This window comes from Cottoperca gobio, chromosome 14, assembly GCF_900634415.1.
Source record: "Cottoperca gobio chromosome 14, fCotGob3.1, whole genome shotgun sequence".
In the NCBI taxonomy this organism is placed as follows: domain Eukaryota; kingdom Metazoa; phylum Chordata; class Actinopteri; order Perciformes; family Bovichtidae; genus Cottoperca; species Cottoperca gobio.
Window position 1 is genome coordinate 20,955,812 of NC_041368.1, and position 25,079 is coordinate 20,980,890.

General features: G+C 41.5%; 1 protein-coding gene across 6 annotated transcripts in view; it reads left to right on the plus strand.

Annotated features, from left to right (window-relative positions):
- sgcd (sarcoglycan, delta (dystrophin-associated glycoprotein)) overlaps positions 1-25,079 on the plus strand; it is a 229,072-nt gene that overhangs the window by 109,575 nt on the left and 94,418 nt on the right. Inside the window, exon 1 of one of the 6 annotated variants that reach the window (XM_029447793.1) lies at positions 7,196-7,491. The exons of 4 other annotated variants lie outside the window; for them this stretch is intronic. Coding sequence is in view for 1 of the 2 variants with exons in the window: in XM_029447792.1 (XP_029303652.1) it covers positions 7,494-7,496 (3 nt within the window). In the remaining variant the exon portion in view is untranslated. Of the gene's footprint in view, positions 1-7,195; positions 7,497-25,079 lie in introns of those variants that run through there. One more of the 6 variants, XM_029447792.1, reaches the window with a different exon arrangement.

Here is a 25,079-nt window from a genome sequence, read left to right on the forward strand (position 1 = left end):
TTTTAACGAGTTGACTCCATCCAGGCTTGACCCATTAAAAGACCCCGTTCACTTCTTGTCAGTGTGGTTTAGTGCGGCTACGACCGCCCTCTGGGACGTTCATGGCATAAACCTTATTACTGAGCATAACTGCTTATATTGCAAATCGGCAGCAAGGCCATTGTTACTTATTAAAAATGAATTTGGAGAAACTTTACTGATGCAATCCTGTAAAATGTAACACAGTGGGGTAGTTTGTTGCACACAGCAGAGTGGTTTCTGTCGAGCTGTGATACAGCAAGAAAATTCCCTCCAAGCCATATAAATGACTTCAACTGTAAGATTTTTTTTTTAGAAATAAATATTCACAGTGTCGGAAAAAAATTGAAGTCGAATCACAGGGAAGGGATACAACTAGAGCAAACGTGCGTTGCATCAGCTGGTGGTGACTGACAGTTTCATTGATTGTTAGTGATTTCAGATCGCTCGCAGTGAGTTCACTTCCTCTGATGGAAAAAGACTTGCCTCCTGGCGAAGAGGAAGGCGGTAGAAAGATGGGACACCTAGAACACTGCACTGAAAACTGTATAGAAGGAAACCATACGCACTCTTAATAATACAGTTACATTAATATATATTTAGAATATTAAAGTATAATAGTTCGGCAACTATTTTGAAAAAAGGCCTCTTGCGTCCTCTGTTTGCGGGAGCTAGCGCATGTAGCAACAACCATACAAAGGGTTCAATCAATGTAAGTAAGCTTTATAGATCGTGTGCATGTGACGTCGCGCTTACGTCCCAACCCGTAAGTCAGCCATGTTGGATGTATACACAACCAAGACTGCGCCCGTTCACGTGTGAGTTGCTGCAACGCTTCGTAATTTTCTTTGTATTTAAACGTCTAAGATTGAAAGAAAATGCCAATCGTGTGCGCAGTGTACAATTGTGGTAATAACGCTACTCGTGACCCAGAGAAACGGTTCTTTAGATTTCCTAAAATCATCAAAAACAACGATCCACAAAAGAGGGATGAATTGCTGTCTACCGAACGCCGTAAGCTGGTTTAGCAACATAACTCGTGAGGATTTAACAGAAGAAAAAGCACAATTCACCCGTGTGTGTGTGGCGTCCACTTTATATCTGCTAAGAGCTCATGCTAAAGCTATGTCTTCAATGTTTACGTTAAACATTTGTGCTTATGATATACCCGAACACTGTAAGACCTCTTCTCACTCACAAACCACGGCTTGAGCGGTGTATCTCGAGCTCTTTGAGAGTGATTTACACGGGCATGGACGAGCACCCTGTCATCTTTCAGTGGTTTGGTAAGAAGACTACCAACCCAGCCAGAAACAAAGACATTATAAGCATCTAAGCTCTTGTATGCCTTCATTTGTGCGTTAGTTGCCCACAACGTTTGTAGCACAAGGTAGTTCACAATATCCAAATATTCAATCGGCGGTAATGACTCCAAATCCTCAATATAATCCGACGGCATGTACGGGTCACGGCCGCAAATTTTGACTTTTCCTCTGAATCTTGCCTTTGCAGAGGACTCCAGAGAGTCACAATACTGTGAAGAAGTCGGAGTTGTATTGCTGTTGTTGTTCGCTTTAGACGCCATTGTTGATTTGTTATCCAACCAACATGGAGTCGCACGCATACGTCACACAGTTTTGTCACGTGTTTGCACACTACCTATTAAGATACCACTTGTTGGTGCTTTATAGAAAGCGAGAACATATAATCTAATAAAAACATAGACATTGACAATAAGATCACCTTTACTTCATACTTCCACCTCCCACACCTTCAGTTGAGCTGTGATAGTTTTCCAATCAAGACTTTGTTTTCCGCCGAGGTGACTTTCAAAATGACTAATTAAGAGGGAAATTAACTTCAGGCGCTGGAAAGAAAAAGAAATAGCCGAATTAACCAGATATTTTTTTAGGGCTGAGGTTTTAGAGCTGTGTCAGCAGCACTGAGGAAGTTAGGAAATTAAGAAAGTATTGACAGTGACAGAAAGCGTCGACACCTTTACTCAGTGTCCGTCCTCAGTTAAAACTGTTCTTGAATGTCACAAAGATCCAGGCCTGTTGGATAAAAGCTCATTTGGTTTTCCACGTAAGGACACAAGTGTAGGAACACGTCTGAGAGTTGCAGAAAACATTTTAAAGTATTGATTTTGGTAAACTTGGTCAGTCCTGCGTGATAACTTTCCAGAGTTGCAAAAACGGTGTTACATAGTAGTATATTCTTGGTGTCTGATAAGCCCACATAGCTCTTGCATTTTAACAGTGTCACTTTATGTCCCGTTAAACATGTTATGTTAAAATCATGAAATATACGGAGGTAATGGTTCCCATCCCAACTGGAAAGATGGATTTACTTCTGGAATAAACAACCTCTTTAGCATTGTTCTCATGTAGGATTGAACAATACAGTTAAAAGGCCCCACAAGAGTACATTTAGTCAACTTCCATCCGCACCTGATTATGATAATACTTCTTCTGCCTCGCTTTTTTGTTGTGTTGCTGTGTCGCTCTGTGATCTGGCAACATCTGATTGTTCTGATATTGTAATCAGGAGTTGAGGAGAAAATAAAGCCCCTTTTTTTGATCTACTTGAGTTCATAGTTTTATCACAACGATGTCTGAACTGGTTTGATTTAAAGCAGAAAGACGAATCAGACTGGCACCTGCAGGAGAAAGACAGCAAGAGTAAACAAGACGGTGCACTTTGATTGGAGATGGAAGTAAATATCCATATTTATTCATGATGACATCTGCGACACAATCCATATTCAACCAAAGTTGCCTGCATTTGGACCGGCTCAGTAATTGGCTTGTTTTCATACACAGAGTGAAGCAGGCTGGGAATAATCCAGACACTCGGGCTGAGAGGAGCAGGCTGGGCATTTTCTGGGGATTCACATAAGAACACAATAAAAATAACACAATCCATTATATATCACTACGGGGAGGACGTACAGAGACGTACCTGGAGGGACACTCTGACAGATGGAGGAGCTAAAGCTGACAAACAGACAAACGATGGGAAAACAATACAGAGAGTGGCGAGTAATGTCCTCTGTATGTTCTTTCATCCGTACAGACAGTGATGCATTTACACAAGGACCAGAAACTGCAGGAAACAGACGGATTTGTTATTTAAACATTTCTCAGAGGCAGAAATAATCTAATAGGATGAATTAAACATCAGAAAGGTGGAGCCTGGCGAAGGGACTTTAAATTGAAATACACTGACAGACGCAGGGATGGGGGGGGGGGGAACACTGTCGCTATCAACTTGGCTTTGATGGATATAGCGAGAACGCTCGTAAAAAAAACTATGAGAAACCTGTGAAACATTTAATTTACGAATGTTGAGTAAGGTTAAGTTATAAATGCGGCTTTCTAGGCAAATATACTTCTGTAAAAGAGACTCAATGAGCCACTTTTCTGCTTACATCACTATTTCTCAGTTGCTTATCTTCCTGGGATCCACTTAAAGTATTTCATACGCTGACAGCATACAGACGTAATAACAGACATACACACATAGATTGCTTTCTGTATCTCTCGCCCACATTTAAATATATAAAATCAAAGCAATTATAATATCAATAAACTTGAACAGTTCATGTACAGAGCTTATCAAACGGACTAGTTAGTTGGAAATACCAAATAAAACATGATAGCAGATGGTGTTATTCCTGTTGTGTGCTCCCTCTCATTAGTTTCAGTAGTTTTTAAATTGATTTTGGTTTTGGTTTAGGACTACAAGATGACCCATGGTGACTTGTCTAGTATGATGAATATGTTTTAGACCTGTCTGCACCTGTTGTTGTGCAAAGAAATCCTCTTTTCAGCCTGCGATTGCATTTTGTCACGAACCACGGCACAAAAAAACACAGGATCCAAAATACACGACTCAAAAAGTGAGTCGTGGGGCAGGGCAGACGGTCACAGAAGCGGGAAAACACACAAAGGCAGGAAGTTAAGTGACCTGGAACGAGAGGGAAAGGAAAGTTTCAAAACAAAACAGGAAGTTCAAGACGACACTAAACAAGAGTGACGGTAACTTAACATAACGTGACCTGAGAGACGTTACACACTGAACATGAACTAAACTATAACATAAATACATGACATGACGGTACATGACACATTTCTGGCAAATATGAGAAGTTGATTTCTTCTCAACGGTCAAACATCAGTTTTAAAGGAGCAGTGAACAGCAAGTCTTGTGGCTCTATTTTGTGTGAGCTGAAGTTTTATGATTTTTTGCAGCACAACCAAACAGTTTTATACAGTTTTAATTGTGGCAATATAGTCGACCAAGCCAAGCAGCCATTGATTTTGACTCCTTCAGTTGTCCTCACTTCCTGTATTGGGGTAATGGATAGATTTAAACAGGAGTCACAGGCGAGCGTTCTTCTCGTGTATTTGAAATTTTATTTACTTTCATCTCCCCGTGTACAATACTTCTTCCAGTTCTACCTGAAAACTGGCCGTTTGTTCGATGTTTTATTTTAAAACTTGGATCAAAACTCCGCCCACTGACATTTAACTCAAGCAATGAGTTGAGAAAGTCTTTCATTATCTGCCTCCACATCAGCTTTGCTCATCCATCGTCCTCATCCATCTTCTTTTAAACTCTTAGAAACACGTCTGTGTATGAGATCTTCTCCCTCGCCTCCCCTGCATACTGTGTACACTACATCTTCATTACCAGACGGAGCCTCGCTGTGTTCCTCCTATATTTACTGGAGACCTATTAGGGATTTCCCCTTTTATTTATTGATTAATACATCATCAAGTGGAGCTCCAGCCGCAACCCCGGAACAACGGAGAGTTTCCCCTGGTGTCTGCAGCCTTTGTCCCGGCTGCCCACTTAAGATTCAGGGCACGCCTCGCCTGTTAGACAATCATTGCTATTATTCTCTTTTTCTTCTAGTGAGAGAGTGGCAGCATCTTCATCGTGGCTTATGTAGGAGTGGAGACATTTATTTTTTTAATTGTTGAAATGACTAGGCTTCAAAAATGCGGACATATCTGCAGCTTAACCTGCTTTATGGGTATTTAAAGGGAATTTTAACCTCTTTTTGTTATATAGCACCTTGCTTTTTTTTTAATCAAAAGCAAGCGCTGTGAAACTGCTGGATGTTACATCAAAGCATGAAGTACTCCCCTACCCAACAAAACCAGCCTCACCACAAACAAGCAGGCAGAGAGAATGGGATCAGTGTGGCTGTGCAGAGAGGGAGGAAGAGAGGAGGCAAGAGGGAAGAGGAGAGAAAGTGGAGCTTTGTAGGAGAAGCTTTGTGAGGCTTTTTCCTCCCTCGCTGTCAGGCCACAGAACATTAAAGTGGAGGAGAGGAATTTGCATTCTCTAAATCACTTCTCTCTCTCTCTCTCTCTCCCCCTGAGCTCACATGTCGACTGTCATGCACGTGCACTTACACATGCATGCTCTTACATAGTTCAATTTACCGAAGCTTTACTGCCATGACATTTCCATCCAAAACATGTTGCTAAAGCAAACAGATTACCAGCTAAATGTATGTAAATGTATACAATAGAAACTCACACATACAGTGTATTTGGGTCACCCACTTCAGCCCGTGTACAGTTGAATGTGCGCCTCTCTAAAGCAGTTTCAACAGAACACTGTAACCTTCATGAAGGCAAGATTAAATATAACCCCCGGGCTGTTGTTTGGCATTAGTTGTATCTAATTAACCGAGTGTATTGTGGAAGGATACTTTACTGGCACCCGATTCCAGTACAACTCTCAGCCTCCGAGTCGAAAACTTTAGTGCTGGAAGTTCAATTATAAACATTATATAAAGGTAGCAAAGCAACACAAGGGTCCAACTTCTCAGCGCTACATGAAAAAGCAGACATTGTGTTTGTAATGGACTATAGCTTAAACACCTGGGACATATTCGCAATACGGGTGTGAGATGCAAGTATAAAGACTGAAATGTGCAATGCTGCAGACTGGAGTTGGGCTTAAATCAGGGAGAATGCAAATTTGAGACTTGAGTTACTTCAGACCTAAATATAGGACGTGACGTGAAACTTGAAAGCAAGCAAGGAAGGGATATACTTTACTTTACAGTGAGTCAGTGGACATGTAGGAGTATAATCATCCAGAAGGTTCTTGTTTTCTGCTGGAGTGGACAAGTCTGATTAGCTGAAAGCAGCCGAGACAACAAGTTGTCAAACATAAGCAAGAAAACACAGCAGGTTGTTACGTTGTTCCTCCAAAACAACTCATGAGTCTGGTATGGCACATGAACTGACACAGCTTCTTGCAGCATAATGGCTTAAAATGATTGGCAGTGTATTCATAACACACACACACACACACACACACACACACACACACACACACACACACACACACACACACACACACACACAAATGTCAAATACAAACAACATTGCAAAAGGACAAAACTAATCTGAACTAATTATGAACAGTCATCATTTCTTAATTAAACATTTGATTGGAAACATGAAAATATATATTTAAAAGAAATGTAGGGAGTTATAATAAATAAAACCATAATAAATACAATTATTTTTACAAAAAGATTTTATAATTTAATATTAATTAACAAGCAACTCCATCGACACAACAAGAACAAATACAAACACATAAAATAAATAAATACCCGTCACCTCCGCCTATATCCCCTCCCTCCCACCCAGCCATGGGTCATAAAAGAAAAAAGTACAGGATGAAACATAAACAATATATATAATATATATACTAAATGTTCAAACATAAATGTATCATCCACTTTAATGGATCAAATGTGTAATTAGAAAGAAACTTGGTGTTAGAATATTAGATCTTTCTAATTAGTAGTAGTAATTAAATATCCTGGCAGCTGACACACACATACAGACTCTATGTGACAATCCAAACACACAACCTTGTACTCTACTAAACCACAAAATAAAAAACACAGCAAGGGGGAGGGCTGCTGGAGAAGGAGGGGTCGTCTTGACAACACAACAATCTCAGGCAAGTCCCGCCTCTTTAAACTTCAAACCAGAAGCCCACATGTGTCTCTGGTTCTAAATCTGGCAGGGAGGCAGGGCTGCAACTCAGAGAGACAAGAGGGCTGGAGCTGTTCACAGCAGAGACTTAACACAAAAAAACAGAAGAGGGAGACAGCGGGGTCACAGGAGTCCACCACACGTCCAGGAAACAGCTCACAGCTCAGGGACACGGCCAGAAGAGGCGGGGAGCAGTTTGTTATTGGAAAAGCTGACAAGAGAGCAAGGCAGCGGGGAGGGGGAAGAAAGAGAGGGGTGGCTGCCTGACTTTGACTTTGGTCAGTGAAGGCCTCATGCAGCTTCTTAGCGGCAACTCAATCCCATTTTTATCTGCCTGACAAACCTCGACCCTGAGCAGAGCTCACCGGGAGCCCACCAGAGAGGAGGCAAAGACAGGAATAAAGAGGCAGCAGCAGAGGACAGAAAGAAAAAGAAAGTATGGTAAGTTTGGTTTCACTGCCTTGTTTAGACTCACTAAGCGTGGCTGTGGTGGGCGGGGAGGGAGGGGGGGCCGAGCTTTGACTGCATCTCCTCATTCCTTCAGTGGACCAAATTAAAGCTGCGGTTCCTTATTTTTAGTTTGCACTTTGCCTGTTTCTTATGGCATCCCCCCCCCCCCCCCCCCCCCATCATTTGCACTCGTTGGCCCAAGGGGGGATGGGGGGGGGAACACAACAACATTATAACGACTTTACAAATGCACAAGCCCCTGAGATAAATAAAGCAGTTAAATGAATGTATTTGTTGTGAACCAAGAAGTTGGGAAGAAATGACGCTTGGGAATCTTTTCCTATAGAAATGAAATTGCAGGAATAATGAGTAGCAATAGTGGTCGCTTTAAATCTCCCTTTCCCTACCATCTTTGTGTGTATATATATATATATATATATATATATATAAAGAGAGAGAGAGAGGAGAAGGGTGGGTGGGCTGACAGTCCAACTTCCCTATATCAGTCCCGGCAACACATTTGGTTTCAATTACTTTGTTCCTCTGAGGAACACGCTGCTATAAATAAGTAACAAGAAGCTGAATGTGGACAGACTGCAGCCTCCTGTCGGGGTTCGACTGTGGAGGAGGTGCTAGCCTCAACACTGACTCTGGGGCTGCGTGTGCGCGTGTGCGCGTTGTGTGTGTTGCGTGTGTGTTTTGGAAGGGAGGTCTTGTTCAGCTCCAGTAGCTCAGTGGGTAAAAGTCATTTATTTAGTTAAGTCCATTGGGACACATTGTAGTAATGCCTTACATCTTTTGGGAGCATGTCTCAAGTTTACCTCATCTGAAATATCTTTCCTTTTATTAAAAGAAGTCACTCTTCTCAAATGTTGAATGAGTTATTAGTTTAGGTTAAACAAAAGAAACAAGTTTGAAGTAAATTAAGTAAAGTCTCACGTCCTTGTCAAGTGACTGTCTTTGTTAGAACGTTGCTCGTCTTTACGGAATACAAGAAGATGAGAGTAACTCTTACATCTGAGTCCCACGTATACAGCTCTGGTTAAAGATTTGATTTGAACTGTAATCAGTCAAACTGATCAATATCAACACTACATGTTGGAAAGTGGCTTTCATTCTGTGTCCCATCGTAACAGAGAACCGACTCCTGCAGCCCACTGTGCATCCATTTCTATGTTTGCCTTCATACACAGCTTCTGTGTCATTCCACATGAGACATGAACTTATTTGTGCATCAGCATGCTTTGGTCTGAACACTTTAGAGCACCCATCTCCTGCTCTAATAGCCTAAAACAAAGTTTAAATGACTTACTTGTTTTTTTGTATAATTGCACTAGTGGGAACTTGTTTGTACCGAGACAGAATGCCAATGTGTGGTGCCTTTTCCACAACACTATTCAAACTATTAACTTGCTGCCTCAGGTTTTGCAAAGGTCTCATTATCCCAATTGTTCTGACGAGATTTCCTGCAGACCTACGTGATCGCGACGAGACAAAAGTCTGGCTACGCTTGACCACACTTTCTGAGATGCAACAGATTTCCCCCCCTTTTGTTTTTGCCGAGGATGGTCACAACACATGAAACTTTACACATTAGAACTTCAATTGTTTCACTACTGCAGTGGTTCCCAAACAAAGTTAGGAAAAAAATAAGAAAAACATACTAGGGAATCAAACACATTTGGTTGTTGCTTCTCTTTCAATCGAAAACAGATGGAAAGTAAAACATGAAGGACGTTAGCAGCAGCTACTGTGTCTTACCGACTGCCAGCAGCCGTTTTGAGTCTCTGCACTTGTTTATACATTGATTACACATTAGTCTGAAGTAGCCTCTGCCACCAGCGAGCTCCAGAGTCCATCCCCTCCCGCTGTGTCTCAGGCATGTAACACAGCCCACCTGCTTCAGGACACACAGCAGCTGTCGCTCCACACAGTTATATTGGGAACAGAGTCAGAGCTCCAAATATCCGCTGACCTTCCAGCCCCCAGCCCCGACTCTCTGTCTCTGTCTCTTTATAGGCTTTTTACTGTCTGTCTGCATGAAGCTTCCAACGGTCTGCTGTTACCTCTTACTGAACTAAAGCCTGCGCTCACTCGGACATAGTAACGCATTTACAAGCAGTGTTTCTGTCAGCTGTTGAAATACACAGACACATGAAGCCTGCATGAGTGAAACCTTAAATATGTTTAGTGGAACGGTGAATTAGATATCAGTATTAGTCTGTAGGTGAGGCTCATTGTTCCACATTTCACAGAAACATGCACAGACTTTTAAAGTGTCTGCGACATACAGCTATTGTCTATGTAAAGATAAAGTGTGTCCTGAGCAGAGAATGACGTCACACTCCCTCTCTGTGTGTTGTTATTCGAGCTTCTCTGTGCTTTATTTTTGTTTGTGTAGCCGGTATGTGTGTGTGTGTGTGTGTGTGTGTGTGTGTGTCTGGCTAGCTAATGGCTGCCACTCTGCGCTGCGCTCATACGACTGTTACCGCTGATAACGCCGTTCTGACCGGCCTCGTCGTGCCGCGTGGAGACAACTGTTGTTTTCTGCTGCAAGTAAAGAAAGAAAGTAAAGAAATCTGTACCACAGATTGTGTATTTTTTAAATTAAATTGTACTTACTTTAACAAATGTACCAGTCATACTTGTTTAGCCACAGTAGCTGCATGGTCCAACCATTGTTGGTCTATAATATCTCAACAACTAATGGAGGTTAAATAATAGCGACTCTTGTGATCCTCTGACATGTTTCCTGTAGTGTTACTATAAGGTAGACATGTCAGAATGTGTCTGACATTGTAACCCTGGCAGTGTCCTCACCTGTTGACCTACACAGGAGCCGTAGCAGCACCACATCTCTCCCACCACTGAGCGCTGTCTTCTGTCTGCTGGATTGAAACTTTCCTGCAGATATTTGCAGCAGCAGTTTTGGCACATTAGAGCCACGCTGCAAAAAAAAGATCAGCCTTTTTCTCTTCTCAACAACATTTAGCATCTAACCAGCAGTTCTGCAATGAGGTTTCCACTGCTCCACTGAACAGGATGGAGGCAGAGACCCCCGCCGGGTTATGGACCATTAGAGTTCCTTAAAATGTTTTCCTAAATCATTATCGTTACCACCAAAACTGCTTGATTTCGCAAACTTGTTAATGCTACGAAAAAAACATGGAACGTTTGAGAGAGCCGGAGAGTGCGACCGTGAAGAAGAGAGAGAGAAGAAGAAGAAGAAGAAGAAGAAGAAGAGAGCAGGAAGTTGAAGGAACCAAACATGTTGCTTACTATCAGAAACGAGACTTTTATTACAGAAGCTTCAGCTTTATGAATCATGTTAAACACGTGTTCCTTTACTAAGACATGATGGTTTCTCTTCTGATGACAGCTGCTATCTGAGATACAAGTATTTGTTTTGGTTCAGTCACAAAGTCCAGCAGGTGGTAGAAGTAGATTTTTATTCAATTATAGCTCATAATTTGTTGCTTCTGTTCTTCTTGTTATGCAGGCTGCTGGTTGAGCGTACTGGCTCCTTTTTTAATTTCAATATTCATGTGATGTCTTCTGTAAGCTACAGTAGCCCATTGGGGTTTTCTCACGTGCTCCGGCTTTAAGTATTGCAGGCACAAGATGTTTGTGGAGAAGAATGTACTGCCAAACTGCACCACACCTGTGGGCAGAGTCCAGTACCTCTGACTATGGAACAGACCCCACGGGACTCTGATCAAGGACACCGTTCATCTTGAGAAACAGCTTTTAGGCAGTGTGGCTGCCCGTACACAGCGCAGTGTTTAACAGCTGGCAACGTGCCTTGAGGACTCATACTTCAGCTTTCTGCAACCATAAAACCACCCGACTCTGGAAAATGGTGAAGAATGACTCATCTGACCGATTTCATTTTGGTGCTACTGAGAATTTGCGAACGTCTTTGCTTGTTGGCACGATCAAAAGCTGGACGGCAGAGACCAGAGGTGTTGAGTCCTCTTACTTCTGATTGCTAATGTGTTAGCCTTTATAAAGTCATATGGAGAGAACACGTGTGTTGACATTTTGGGGAAACACCCTCATTTACTTTGTTGCATAGATTTAGATGAGGGGATTAATACTACTGTCGTGTCTTTATGGTACAGTAAATATACATTTTACATTTCAAAACTGATATTCAGTTTACATTTCAGTCGCATGGGTATTCAACTGTAGGGATTTATTTAGCAGATAATGTCGACTTCCAGGCAGTGTTTCTGTTATTTTCTCTTCCCTCCTGCAGACAGATAGATAGGGAGGGGGGGGGAGGGTGACAGTCAGATGAGTGAGAAGAGGAGGTACAGAAAGAAAAGTGAAGAAGAAGAGAAGGGGGGATTTGCTGAGTGAGTGATAAATTGCGAATTAGACTTTGAGGCAGGAGTCGAGTTGCGCAGAGCCAACCTCTTCCCACATCCGCTTGCCTTGGAGCTGCAAAGTCATTTCCATGGAAATTATGACCCCCAATCCCCCCCCGCCCCCCATCCCCCGTCGTTCGTAGTTATTCCCCTGCAGGGTAAATATTGCCTAAACCCTCGAAAGCAGATCTTTAGAAAAACAACGGGCCCAGAGATGCTGTAATATATCTGTGTGTTTGCTTGATTCCCTTGTTGTTTTACTCACTGTTTAATGAGCGCTGCCTGTAAAACTGACTGGACACCTGGGGGTCCATCCATTACAGTCTTCTTAGTATTTATTTTCTTTTTAAAGTGTGATCCAGCCATCGGGGAGGTCAATTAAGAGGGAAGGTTATTTACTGTGATGGACTGACAGAGCCTGCTGTTACAGCCTCCAAAAACCTCCGACAAGACTTCACTGGTCAATCATTGTTGCTGGTCTTAAAGGTACAGTGTGCCTAAAGAAATACATAATACAAAAAGAGTAAATAGATGCAGAAAGTTTGGATACTAAAAAGTCGTTTTTCTTTACTATTTTCTCACTTCCGTTCATATTTTTAACAGCGTCATTCAGGTGCGGAGTGTGTTTCATGATACTAAGGGGCTTTATCAGATTTATTTTCAGAGAAATAGCTTTTTCATTACGTTACTGATTGTGCACAGTGTGAATTCTGTGATTGCTGTGCAGTGGAAGCGCTCATTTGAAACTTTAAAATCAAGTATTTAAAAAAAACATAATATCTCTAAAGGGCTCCCATCAGCCCTCAATTCTACTATATGTTCAACCTAGAAAAATGAATATTCACAAATAACTTGTTTACTTTGTTTCACTTTCCCAACAACATTGTTGTTCATGACAGAAAATAGAGAAACTAATAATTCAGAACATACATATTGGGAGTGAAAGATTCGCTGTCGATACTTAAACTTCTCGACATCCCGTTGTAAGGACTACTCTGGATTGAACCTATTCAGGAATTTGGCGAGCCGTCATTTCTGCGCATTGGACAACAATCCTTCCTCCCGCACGTGATCATACTTTTATTCAGAGTGTGCACGGAGAGGAGGGTCTGTTGTCCATGTGTTTGTGAGAAAGAGAAAGAGCGGGACGAGTAGTAGTAGTAGTAGTAGTAAATCAATGCGCTTCGCTCAGTTCTACAATGATTTGAGACTATACCTCTTTTAAATAGTAAAAGAACAATTAATTCTGATATTGTGGCGGGCTCCCACAAATAAATATATTGTAATCTCATTGCTCAAAACATACAATCCAATTAAGATCTAACTCCTCAGAACTGCCGTCAGAGGTGTTTACAGACACACGACAGGGAAAACCTGATTTTAATCACATTCAAACCAGCTAGAAATTGTGCTTTGATGGTGCAATCCTTTTGTTTCTTTAGATAAGTGCTGAGAAACAACAACAAAAAGTATCGCAACCTCAAACTGAAAGTAAAGAGTTAACGCATTTTGACTTTAATTTGTTGTTAACATGACTGTGGTTGATTACACAGACTGTTTAGCATGAAAAGGGATTTCAAATGCTGCGTTAATAAGCGTTAATAAGCCTTTCTGGCAGGTGATGGGGGGGGGGGGGTGCAGGGGAGATACTCAGTAGCCAAGCAGTTACATTTTTCTGTGTATTTTTCAGTATTTATGAAGCCTCTGATCTGTTAGTATGTGCACATTTTGAAAGGATAGGTTTTAATCTTAATACCATACTCTTCTTATGCATTTTAAGTTGCCTATGCAATTGCAATGGCCATGAAGCCACATCCCTTCTTAATGTTAACACATGGTTAACTCAATCCACAGTCCTTGTTGCATCTATTTGCTTTCTAAAGTTATACTGAAGCTGAAGTCCCGCTAGTTGTCATCCCGTTGCCGGATAGAAACATCACTATATATGATATATGGTGCAGAATTACCCGACGTAGACATATTTCCAAGGTATACTGGGCTGTCTGAGCCACACAGAGGTCCTATAGAGTTGGTTGGGGTTGACTGTTTGTGTTGTAAGTGCAGGGCTTTACGTCCTGCATGTAGTTTGGCAACACCATTAGTCCGAATAGATAAGGAAAGATCCTGGTTTTGGTTGAAAACTGAAAAGGTGAACTCGTCCTTTCTTGTGTTTGAAGTCACTGCTGGTGTTTCCAGCATTTATCCCAGACTGCGTTGTCCCAGCTTCAAGGTTATGGTCTCTTTGTTTCCCCTCTTTTCTTTGGAACACACAGATATCTCCTTCTCTCATCTACCTCTATCTCTATATCTCCTTCTTTGTGTCTTTCATTCTGTGTCTTGGTTCATCCACACATGCACACTTGCTCTCTCTCCTCTCCGCTTCCTTTTTTTTTTTTCATTCTGCAATTCCTTCTCTCTGTTTCTCTTGCTCTGTCTCTTCCACTTGTGTCGCTCATTTCTCTGTTTTTCTCTCTCTGTATACTTATCTGTCCTTTTTCTTTTCTTTTTTGACATCTCTGAGAGAGTACAACATGACCGATCAGTACTTACCATAACAATGGTTGTTCTAAATAGTCCCAGACTCCCAAAAATGCAGTACTGTGCATACCAATCAATCTTCAGTATGGATCAGGGAAAATGGACAACTGCATCCGAGTCTCTAATGACCCTGTGGATGAACGCAATGTGTGGTAAATACCACAGATGTTTACCGGAAACCATGCAGAGAAGTCAAAACCGCCATCAGTCAGCTTGTGACTTGACGGCCGAGGAAAGTAATACATTACAGTAAGACATTATATGTTATCTGAAGGATCCTCATACGCTGACAAGGACAATAACATATCATGTATGTTTTCTGCTCCAAATAAACACGTAGCTTAGTGTTGCATTGTATCGCCAGTAGATAGAATAGGAAGCATCTTTCTGATCTATTGCTCTGTCAGCAGGACATCATTTGTCAGTCCCTTTCAAAACTTTTACAAATCAGTGTTAAAAAAAAAAAAAACTTCTTCTCCATCGTCCCCGACCTCCTCCCTCTGCTGACGTTGTGGCACTACTATCGTTCTCGCACTATTTGCATCATCGCTCTTAAATGAAGTCAAAATTCTCGCAGCCGGAACACATCTCCTTATCGGGCATGACTGATGCCGTCATGACAGTCTACCTCTCTGCCTGCTTTAATCAAAAACTCTATTACAGAAATACGTTAGCGGAAAGATGGTTGTTGACCAGCCTTGCTTACAGCTGCGTGTTGGAAATATACATTTCAAGGAAAACGAAGCCTGAGAGTGGTTTTCCGGCTAGAACACTCCTTGGATACCTTATGGCTACAACTGGGATAATACAAAGAGCTCAAAACATTCTCTAACTTCAAAGCTGTTTGTTTTGTAACAAATATGTATGGGGGAGGGGGGGGGTCTGTCACGTAACCTGCAAAACTAAATGTGGTTACTACACCAACAGAGCAGCAGACCACCGTGATGGTCCAACCCAAGGAACACATTCAGATATCTTTATAGATTCCTTGGTTCAACCTTGACCTACAGTCCATGCCATAGCTGCCACACACAGAGTGTAGTGTTTTCTGTGTAATGACTATTTATAAGCAACACTTTGAGTGCATTCACTTTCTATTTGACCTCCACATCACTGGTTCAGCTAATATGGCTGAATACATGTGATGTTCTGACAGTTCATATTCCCCCATAGTAGATGTGTCTCCAAAGCATGCTGAAATGCATAACTGAATAATGTCTGTAAGTGTTTTTGAACTCATTAACATATAGTGCCTTCACTCACAAGCAAAATATAAAATGTCCCTTTTTAAGAAAGCTACTTCATATTAAATATCACAGAGTCAAATGTAGTGTGACTGTAACACTTCCTATCCCTGTGTGTGAGATAACAAGACAGGAAGTAGAACAGCTAACACCTCTCCAATCTCTGGGTGTTGAGATTGATCCAATTCTCTCTCACTCAACTCTTTTATAGCACATTTCCACTCCCTAGCTTTCAAGAAGGCAAACAAAGCACTACCGATCCCGTGTCAAAAGTGCCACAACCTTCGACCTAGTTTCATCTAACAGTTAAAAATAAACTGAAACTTCAGACGACGGTCGCCCAGCGAGGCAAACTCTTCGGACAACTAAAGTTATCTTAAGATCCTGATGGACCCTCCACTCCTTTTTGTCAGGCCTTTGAAATCAAAGACTCAACTTTCAATGATCTTCATTTTATATTCTATACGTCGTCCGTTAGTCCCTTTTATTATTTACTGAGTTCCTCCACTTTTCTTTCTGTACTGCACTGCAGGGTCAGCGAGTTCTTTTATTTGTGACCACTTGTCCTGAAAACATAAGGACTCGTGTGACTCTTCGGATGAAAGTGCTCTTCAAAAATAGAACTCTTCAAAAATAAATGAATTGCGCTTTCCTGCAGCAGTCTCAGCAGGGAAAGTTGATATTGGTCGATACTCTGCGAGGGTCACCTCGGACTCTTTCTCTACTTTATGTATTGAGGACAGTCGGCCGTGGTCCGGCAGTATGCTGTGGCTTTGCCTCTGTGTTCTTACTACTGTGTTCTTTACTATTAAATATATAAAATATTCTATGCAGATGACATTATAGTGAATAATGGAATGGACGTTCAATTGTCCAATTGTGAGCGGTTACCAAAAGAAGCAGGGGGCTGAGTTGTAAATAGTTGGCTCTTCACGAGCAGTGAACGTTCATATGTTTGGTTTTGTTTTCTTTATATTTAAAAACCGATATAGGAGAACTTCAGATTATAAGTTTGATTATCCGGTCTGGGCCAGTAATGTCAGCTAAACCTGCATGTATTAATTGTGCCGTATTAGAAACCCTTTGCTTTTATATAATACTCTAGCACCAGCTCTTTTGTGCTATGTGATGATATACATGGAATCGTTTCGGGCTTCCGGTGGAATCGCAATGCATTCTGCGGTGGCAAGACTAGAAAAGTGAGCACCAACTCCACAAGCGCCGCCATATTGGATTTATTCTCTACGTGTTTACATTTTACTTAGCTTATTCTTACATTGTATTTGGCTAGTTTTTAGTGTGTAAGCATCGCTCTTCTAGTTATGGGATTTGGACACCGGAATTGTGTGGTGAAAGGATGTTCGAGCAGTGGGAAAAAGCTAACTTGGTTATGCCGAGTGGCGTTTCAGTGCCTGATCCCTTGACATTGCAGGATGGCTGGGTCAATGAAAACAACAGCATGACTTCTTGGCCGCCGATATACCTCAGCGATATAACATTATTTTTAATGTCTGACCACTCAGGAAACGATGTCGAGTTTCATAAACGAACTTTGAACGAATACAAAGAAGGCAAAGCATGTAGACTGTTTGACTCTGGCTGTTTGAAACAGATATCTTTCAATCCTCTCGCAGATTCTGTGTATAGCTTTTTGAAAGCAAAATGTACTCATTCAATGAACGTTTCCCATACGCCACATTCGGCATGGATCTGCACAGTCAAGAATACTGGCGATATCATAAGTGCTTATTGCAGTTGTGTTGCAGGGTAAGCTATTATAAATATATACCTAACTTGTGTTTGTTAATTATTATAAAACTCAATATATAGAAAGTACATTTGTCAATATATAAATCAAGTAGATAGACTACATACCCCAGGTCGAGTTCAGGATCAGGGAATTCATTTGCTGGTTTTCCTTGCATGAAATGCTCACTGCAAATCCGCGAAGATTTCTTGGGCTTCCAAAACTTCCCATTGTAATCCTGTCTCTTTACAGCTTTGGTCCATGCTAGCCTTCTGTCTTTGTTCTTTAGTGCGGTTGGTAATGGAAATAGTTCGAACGGGGGCTTGCAGTCGCAATTTTTGCAATCGTGAAGCTCACAATGAGATTCTGCCCATTTATTTAGCTTTTTCCCACTGTTTGAACATCCTTTCACCACACAATTTTGGTGTCTAAATCCCATAACTAGAAGAGCGATGATTACACACTATAAACTAGCCAAATACAATGTAAAAACGCTTGAAGAATAAGCTAAATACAATGTAAACACGTAGAGAATAAATCCAATATGGCGGCGCTTGTGGAGTTGGTGCTCACTTTTCTAGTCTTGCCACCCCAGAATGCATTGCGATTCCACCAGAAGCCCGAAACTGCGATTCCATGTATAAGAGCAGGTGGATAGCAGCAACCTGCAGTGTTTTCTACAGGTCTTGGCAAGTAGAAGTGGCTGCACAGTCGTCCCCTGCTGGCACCCACCAATTCAAAAAGTATAAATCCAGCAGCTCACTATCTGAGAGTTTAGGGTTCAGGGAGTTTAGAGTTCTGCAACGAGACACAGAGATGATGAACATGTCTGACAACACTTGTTGACATCTGCTTGTGTTCAACCTGTTGAAGTATGTTCCTGCATTTATTGCTAACATATCATGCGACCAACATGGCAGCTTCATTATATGCTCAGAGATCTAGAAAGCTTGAATAAAAGTACCTTTATTTAGTTTTTTCTGTGTCAATTATCTTGTGTTAATTTGATTAAATGCAATCATTCTGCCACAGGACCCCTTTACAACACAAGGCCCTAGACATTAGCAATTGATGCTTTAGTTGGTATTTTGTGATGTAAATTCCGCATCAAATTACCAAACCATTTAACAAACCGTCAACGTGGGACTGTTGAGCCCCCTGGGGGTTGGTGCAGTTGGTGAAGAGTCAGACAGCAGTTCTCGCTGGACATCTGAAAGGAGAGATAATCGGTTAAATAATTGTAATGGGTGCTGCCTTAATGCTTTTGAATAATGATTGCTAGAATTGGATGGACAAAGTGTCCAAAAAGAAAGAAAGATAAATGTAACAATAAAGGCAGAATGGCCTCATTTGCAAATATGTTTTCCACTGTGTGATTATGGATGCAGAACCCTGATTTAAAGCCAGAGAAATTGTTTTTGGTCGGTAGAAACCCCTGCTGAGCTCAAAAGAAACGTAGAGGCCCACATCAATCACCACAGACGTGCTTCCCAGGATCTGTTTCCAGGATGCAGCATTTGGCAGTGGGATTAATATTTATTTTCTGTGGTTTTGGAAATCAAAGTTGTGTGCCATCTGGTTGAGCCACAGAAAATCCACAAGCTTCCTCTGGAAAATCCCCCACAGACTCGTCCAATAGGCAGAGAGCTCCTGCTATCGGAAGGGTAGCTAAGCCAGTATAAATGGTCTAATATTCTCTGGATCACCATCAATTCCTGTGTAATACCAACAAAACATTGAGAAATGATTGTGACTGAGGCAATGAACCAACTACTTCACAACCGGAAATTATTTTTTATTTTTTGGTGCCAACAGTACTTTAATCTAACAGCACAGAGCAGAACTTGCACTTGTCCTGCAGCTGCATTATAATGTAGTTACAGTAGCATTCTGGAGCGTAAACATGTCTATTAAATGAGAAAAATAAAACTTTGAAAATCCAACTGGCTCACCGGACACATTTCAGCACCAAGAAAAATGAGCTTTTAAATACAGTACAGAGTTTATGCATATCCAATGTGAACTACAAAACAAATATGGCCTTCCTCTAAAGCGGGGGTCGGGAACCTATGGCTCTTTCGATAACGCAATATAGCTCGCAGACAATTTTGAGCTGACATTTTTTAACATGATTAACAAGTAATAAATAATGATATTGTGTCATTTTAAAGTAAAACATTTAGCAGCGAATTTGTTTTTAGTTCTCCCCTCTCTTTTCCTCCGCTCTGTCTCTGTCGGCTGTAGGTGAAGGTGTGTTCACACGTGTGTGCGTAGGGGGCAGAGCCCGGCCCTTTGCGAAACCGAGCAGAGGAGAAACTGCACAAAGCAAGCAGGAGACCGGGGGGGTCAAACTCAATCACAGAGAGGGCCAACATTAAAAACTGGGGCTATGTCGAGGGACAAACACAGTGTTTGGAAACACGCAGTGACCAAAGTTTCCTTCTGCATCAGAGTCTCCCACAGAAAGCTCTCAGTGCATCACACATGTCCGTGATCACACGGCCCTGAAGCTGCAGGTTTAACAGTGAGATGCTTCGTTATGTCGCACAAACAGTCCAGCTCACATCGTCCCAGAGATCTGTGGTGTGTTTCCCTTTGCTTTCCAAAAACTTTCATTTCATTCACACACTTAGATTCTTCCTCAAATATATTTTCCCCGTGGTTGTGCATTGATGTAATTACCAAAACCGGCGGGCCAGTTATGACAGACATATGATATTTTCTATAATTGCCTTGAGTTTGACACCCGTGCAGTAAACACTGAAACGAGATAAATAACGTAAGCGTTGAGTTTATTTAATAAAAGAGCACCTGTTCAATGAAACACTGATACTGCTATTAGTACTCGGAGACGTGTTATTCTTAAAAAATGCACGCATAAAGTTGCATTCAAATGTATATATTTTTATATATGGCCCTCAAGGAAATACATAAAAAAATATTTGGCTTTTATGGCTCTCCCAGCCAAAAAGGTTCCAGACCCCTGCTCTAAAGGATGGTGCACATCACACACACACACACACACACACACACACACACACACACACACACACACACACACCATCACTCCCTATCTGTCCCTGATTGATGTAAGTGCAGATGAGCAAACATGTCCAAGCTCTCAGGAAGCCATTAGTTTCACTGTATTTCAGCATGACATGGAAATGTATACTTGAACTGTGACATGCCGACTTGACTTTATCGTGATCGTGCAGAGGCGGCTGCTCAACAACAACCTTTTCATTTACTCTTCACCATGAACATATTTTCTGATTGTTTTCGGTCTCAATTCTATTTTCTTGTCCGCCAGCTGTTAGTTCTCAGACGTCAGTGTTCATCAATTGAACACCAAGATTATAAACATCAAACATACAAACGTTAAGTGAATGAAATCATGTTTATTTTTATTTGTTTACTCGAGAGGTTCCCCTGGGGGTGGATTCTAAGTGCAGCATTAGTTCAGCCGACACGTCTTGTTCTTCATCTGTCCACTGCCTCACTCTGCCTCACTCTCTGTCTCTCCTGAGATCTTCTGGACTTACTGCGATGAGCTACATCACCTTTTCTATTCTTCTCATCTCAAAAAAGAAAATTCTTAACTGAAACATCTCTGACTCTCTGAACGCAGCCTTGTTGTGCCTTAAAGTACCATTTGGACCAACATCCAATTACTCCAGTTGTTCCATGAACAGAGTTGATCATAACTGTCTCTTATGATAATTACACCTCTCATGTTCTCCAAAGTGACATTTAGACTTTAATGGTAAATCACCTTTAAAACCAGTACTCATGTTATGTGACACTAAAACTAAAATAGTCCAATAACAAGCTCTTTTATGAGAGTTTTATCACTTTTGGTTCCAATAAATTACATTAAATTGTTTAAAAAGTCTGTGTAGAAAATTAGAATAATCTCTTTAGCCTAAATGTTGTGTTTTATTCTTTATTGTGCTTGAAGTACCGTCTCATCGTTCTTCATTGTATGTAAACACAAATAAGCCGTGAAAAGTTCTCGCAGAAGTGCTCTTCAAATAAAGTTATTGTTATTATTCAGCACCATTACTTCCCCCGAGGCTGCTTCCACCGCCAAGCGTATAAGTGTTTATGGTTCATGTCACAATTATGATTAAGATGTTAGCCTCTCTCAGCGAGGGGGAGAGGGAGGGAGATAAATAGAGAGAGATTCAAATGAAAAAAGAGGGAATGAGGGAGAGACAAAGAGAGAGAGAGAGAGCAAGGCAAAGAGACAGGCAATTTAACATCAGTGTCTCTCTCCTGGGATAAAGGCGGCCGGCACACCGCTGACCTGTCACTGTGCCGGGTGTGATCGAAGAGGACTCTTTACATCTCTTCTTGTAGGCGGTGAAAGTCCATTCCAGGAGCCTCTTCCTGCTGCACAGGGGAAGTGTTCCCTCGTCTTTAACTGTTGAATTACTGCTTGTTTTTTTTTTTTTATTCTGCTATCGTTTGAACACTTCCATTTTTCGCCCTTCATTCCGCAAATCCATCCCCCACCTTGCTTCTCCCCTTTCTCTCTCTCCTTCCCATCTCTGCCTTTCTTGGTAAGCTCTGGAGGCTTTCCTGCTCTGCCTCGTTGAAGTCCAACACATCTTAATCACAGCGGGGTGCCGGTCCAGACTCTGAGCTTGGCAGTGTCACTCCCAATTCTCTCAGACTCTACCTTTCCTCTGCTTACACTTCTGTCTCTAGTGATGGCTTCTGGTTTACTTATTTCTGCCCTGCTGGGACGACGTCCTCTCTGGTTCTATGCGATTTAACTGCAATCTATGATTAGACCTTTTACTAGATAACATAGTCATGCTAACAGCTTTGATAGCGTTAAAGATTAGAAGTCGATTATACTTGTGAAGTATCGCCTCAGGGTTCACAGGCTTAGTTGCAAGAACAGGTTGATCTTCGATAGTAATCTGGTGTGTGTGGCTTGAATGGAGCTTGTCTGAGGACACTGTTCCACTTTGAACCGGCAGCTAACTGTTGATGCTGCGGTTAAGCAAAGATCTAACCATAGTGTGAAATCCTTGATATAAGCATCAGGGCTTGCATGTGTTTCTGCACACTACACTATGTGTCTGCATACAGGGGTCTGCGCAGGGGGCTCTGAGCATATGGTGACATGTCTTGTCATTGGGAGCCTCACAGCTGCAACATGGTTACTTAAAGTATCATATAGTTGAGGCGTTAAGAGGTTTTGGTTTATTCACCCACAATTGGAGATATCTGATGTTCAACCACAAAACTTAAGGGAAACGTGTCTTGTGACGGGATAATCCACAGAAGGACATACATTCTAAATGTTCACAGCAAGGTGTGCAGATTATCCAGAGTCTTGTTTTATTTCCTCTCTAAACTGCCGTTTTTTTGCTATTGCGTTTAATTAACATTTTGATTGTTTCACTATGTATTTCAATTATTTTACTCACCGAAATTATGGGAAACAAAGCCAATTCAAAGAAGAGATGCATGTTTCCTCTGCTGTGCATCCTGTACTACAGGGTGAGACATTTTAACTCTCCCTCTCAAAAGGACCAAATCTCAAATGTGACAAGGCTGCTTCTTTAGCCTCCAGGCTCTTTCCCACCACTGACGTGAGCTGCAAAGAGTGGTTTTTAACATTTTATTTAACAGCACGTGCCGTAAGAGATGCGGTTCCTCTCTCCTCATTGTAAAACCTACAGTTCTGTATCACACACAGGGTCTACAAGCAAGCGCTGTGCCAATTATCCTAATCATGTGCTCAGCTACGCTGTTGATGAGCATGCTAAAGCCACCGGCAAAACGGAGGGGAGAAGGAAAAAAAACATTTCTGTCTTTGCACTCGATTTAAAAAGAAAAGGAAATGGCCAAAAGTTACTCGACTGTTTAAGTGTTCATTATGCCCTCCAGTCAGGCTCGGCCCCAGGCCTGGCTTCACACCTCTACAGCTGAATTAACAAGTCAAATTGGATGTTTTCTCATTCTTTTGTCTTTTTAAAATTGTTTTTGTTTAATCACTGAAAGGAGCTTTGTCACATCCTGAACAGGTTGGGGCTCTTATTAAACATGTTTACTGTTATTCTCTGACCTTCTCAGAGATTCTCAGTACATGTAAGTATTAGCCACACATTATTTTAATGGGCCAGTAAGCAGCTGCAGCACACAACACACAAGCTCTGTGCTGAGAATGTGGCCTCCGTGTTAATAAGGGGAAACAACGTGGGACAAAAGGCAGATCTGCTGGTGCACCCGGAATAATTTTAAATAAATAATTTTAAAAAACTTTATTTACTATGAAGGATAAATACACACGCATTTATCTCAGTGACTGGTCATTAAAGGATATGTTTATTTCATGCTCTTATTTTTGTAGTTTTATCTTTCCTACTGGTTATGTTCTTAAAGATGAAATGCTAAAATATACGTCAACATCTCTTTTATTATTATTGTTAGTAGTAGTAGTAGTAGTAGTAGTAGTAGTAGTAGTAGTAGTAGTAGTAGTGGTACTAGTAGAAGTAATGCCCTAATAGCCTTTATTTATATGCACATTTTCAGATACATGTGATCTGTTCTCCATCTTAAGAAGTCGTTTATCTTTAGATGAACAACATGTTGTTGGTTTGTTTTCAACCAACAACATGAGTCTGTTTTCATCACAGTTTCATCAGATTCTTTCTGCTCTTCGCCTCTGATGGCGTGCGCTGCTTCACTGCTACTCTCTGTTGTTGACGGTTATAAAAGGAAAAGAGATAAAACCTTGTAGTGAGCTTCTGGAACTTCACCCATACAATAAAACAAAAATTGCTTTAGGGGGCCCCTTAGAGGAAGGAACAAGACGGTTAATAGCAATAGAGGAGTGGTGGGGGAGCCTTGCAGGACAGCAGCTACTGGAGAAGTCCTGCTTTTAATGGCTGGAGAAAAGAGACACATGTAATAACTATAAACAGAAACATTCTACTACTTTCCTATTAGCGCAGTACATCCAAATAAATCCTTTAGAAGAGCTCACACATGTTAGCTTTTAGCATGTAGCTTCTACCTCCGTCTTCAGCTACTGGAGATTCCATTCTCTAACTAACAGTGAAATGTTTAGTAACATTTCAATCAGCCGCTCTCATTTCTTGTCTTGTTTACCGCCACATTGCAATGGCCAATAAATTCCCTTTGGCTGTCGGCCATTTTGTATGTTCACACATTTGGAGGCGTTCGCGCCCCAGTAATGGCGTATCCATTGGCAGCAGCCTTCGGGTCCTGGTGCCCATCCACATGTTGTCTATAAACGTCCCAATGGGGAGTTGCCTGGCTATTTGGCAGCAGGAATAACCAATAACATTTTGTAAAACCTCATTTCTCTCTCTAATCAGAGGCAGACTTTGTTTTTGGACCGTTGGGCTTTCTTCAGGCTCCCTGAATGAATAGTTGGCTTCAACAAGAGACACCATTGGACAGCAGCAGTGGAGGGAAAAAGACTCAAAGGCCAATGATTTGATTTGCCTCCAATTTGCCACTTCTTTTCTTCCTGCCTGGCTCTTTAACTCCACTTTCTTAACACACACACAGCTCCACTCTTATGAGAGTGGCTATTATTTAGCTTGTAACAAAGCACCATTTTCCTTTCTCAGTCAGCCTGTGGCCTAAGAGCTTATTGGAAAGCTATCATTACTGTTTGTGCATAGAGGGG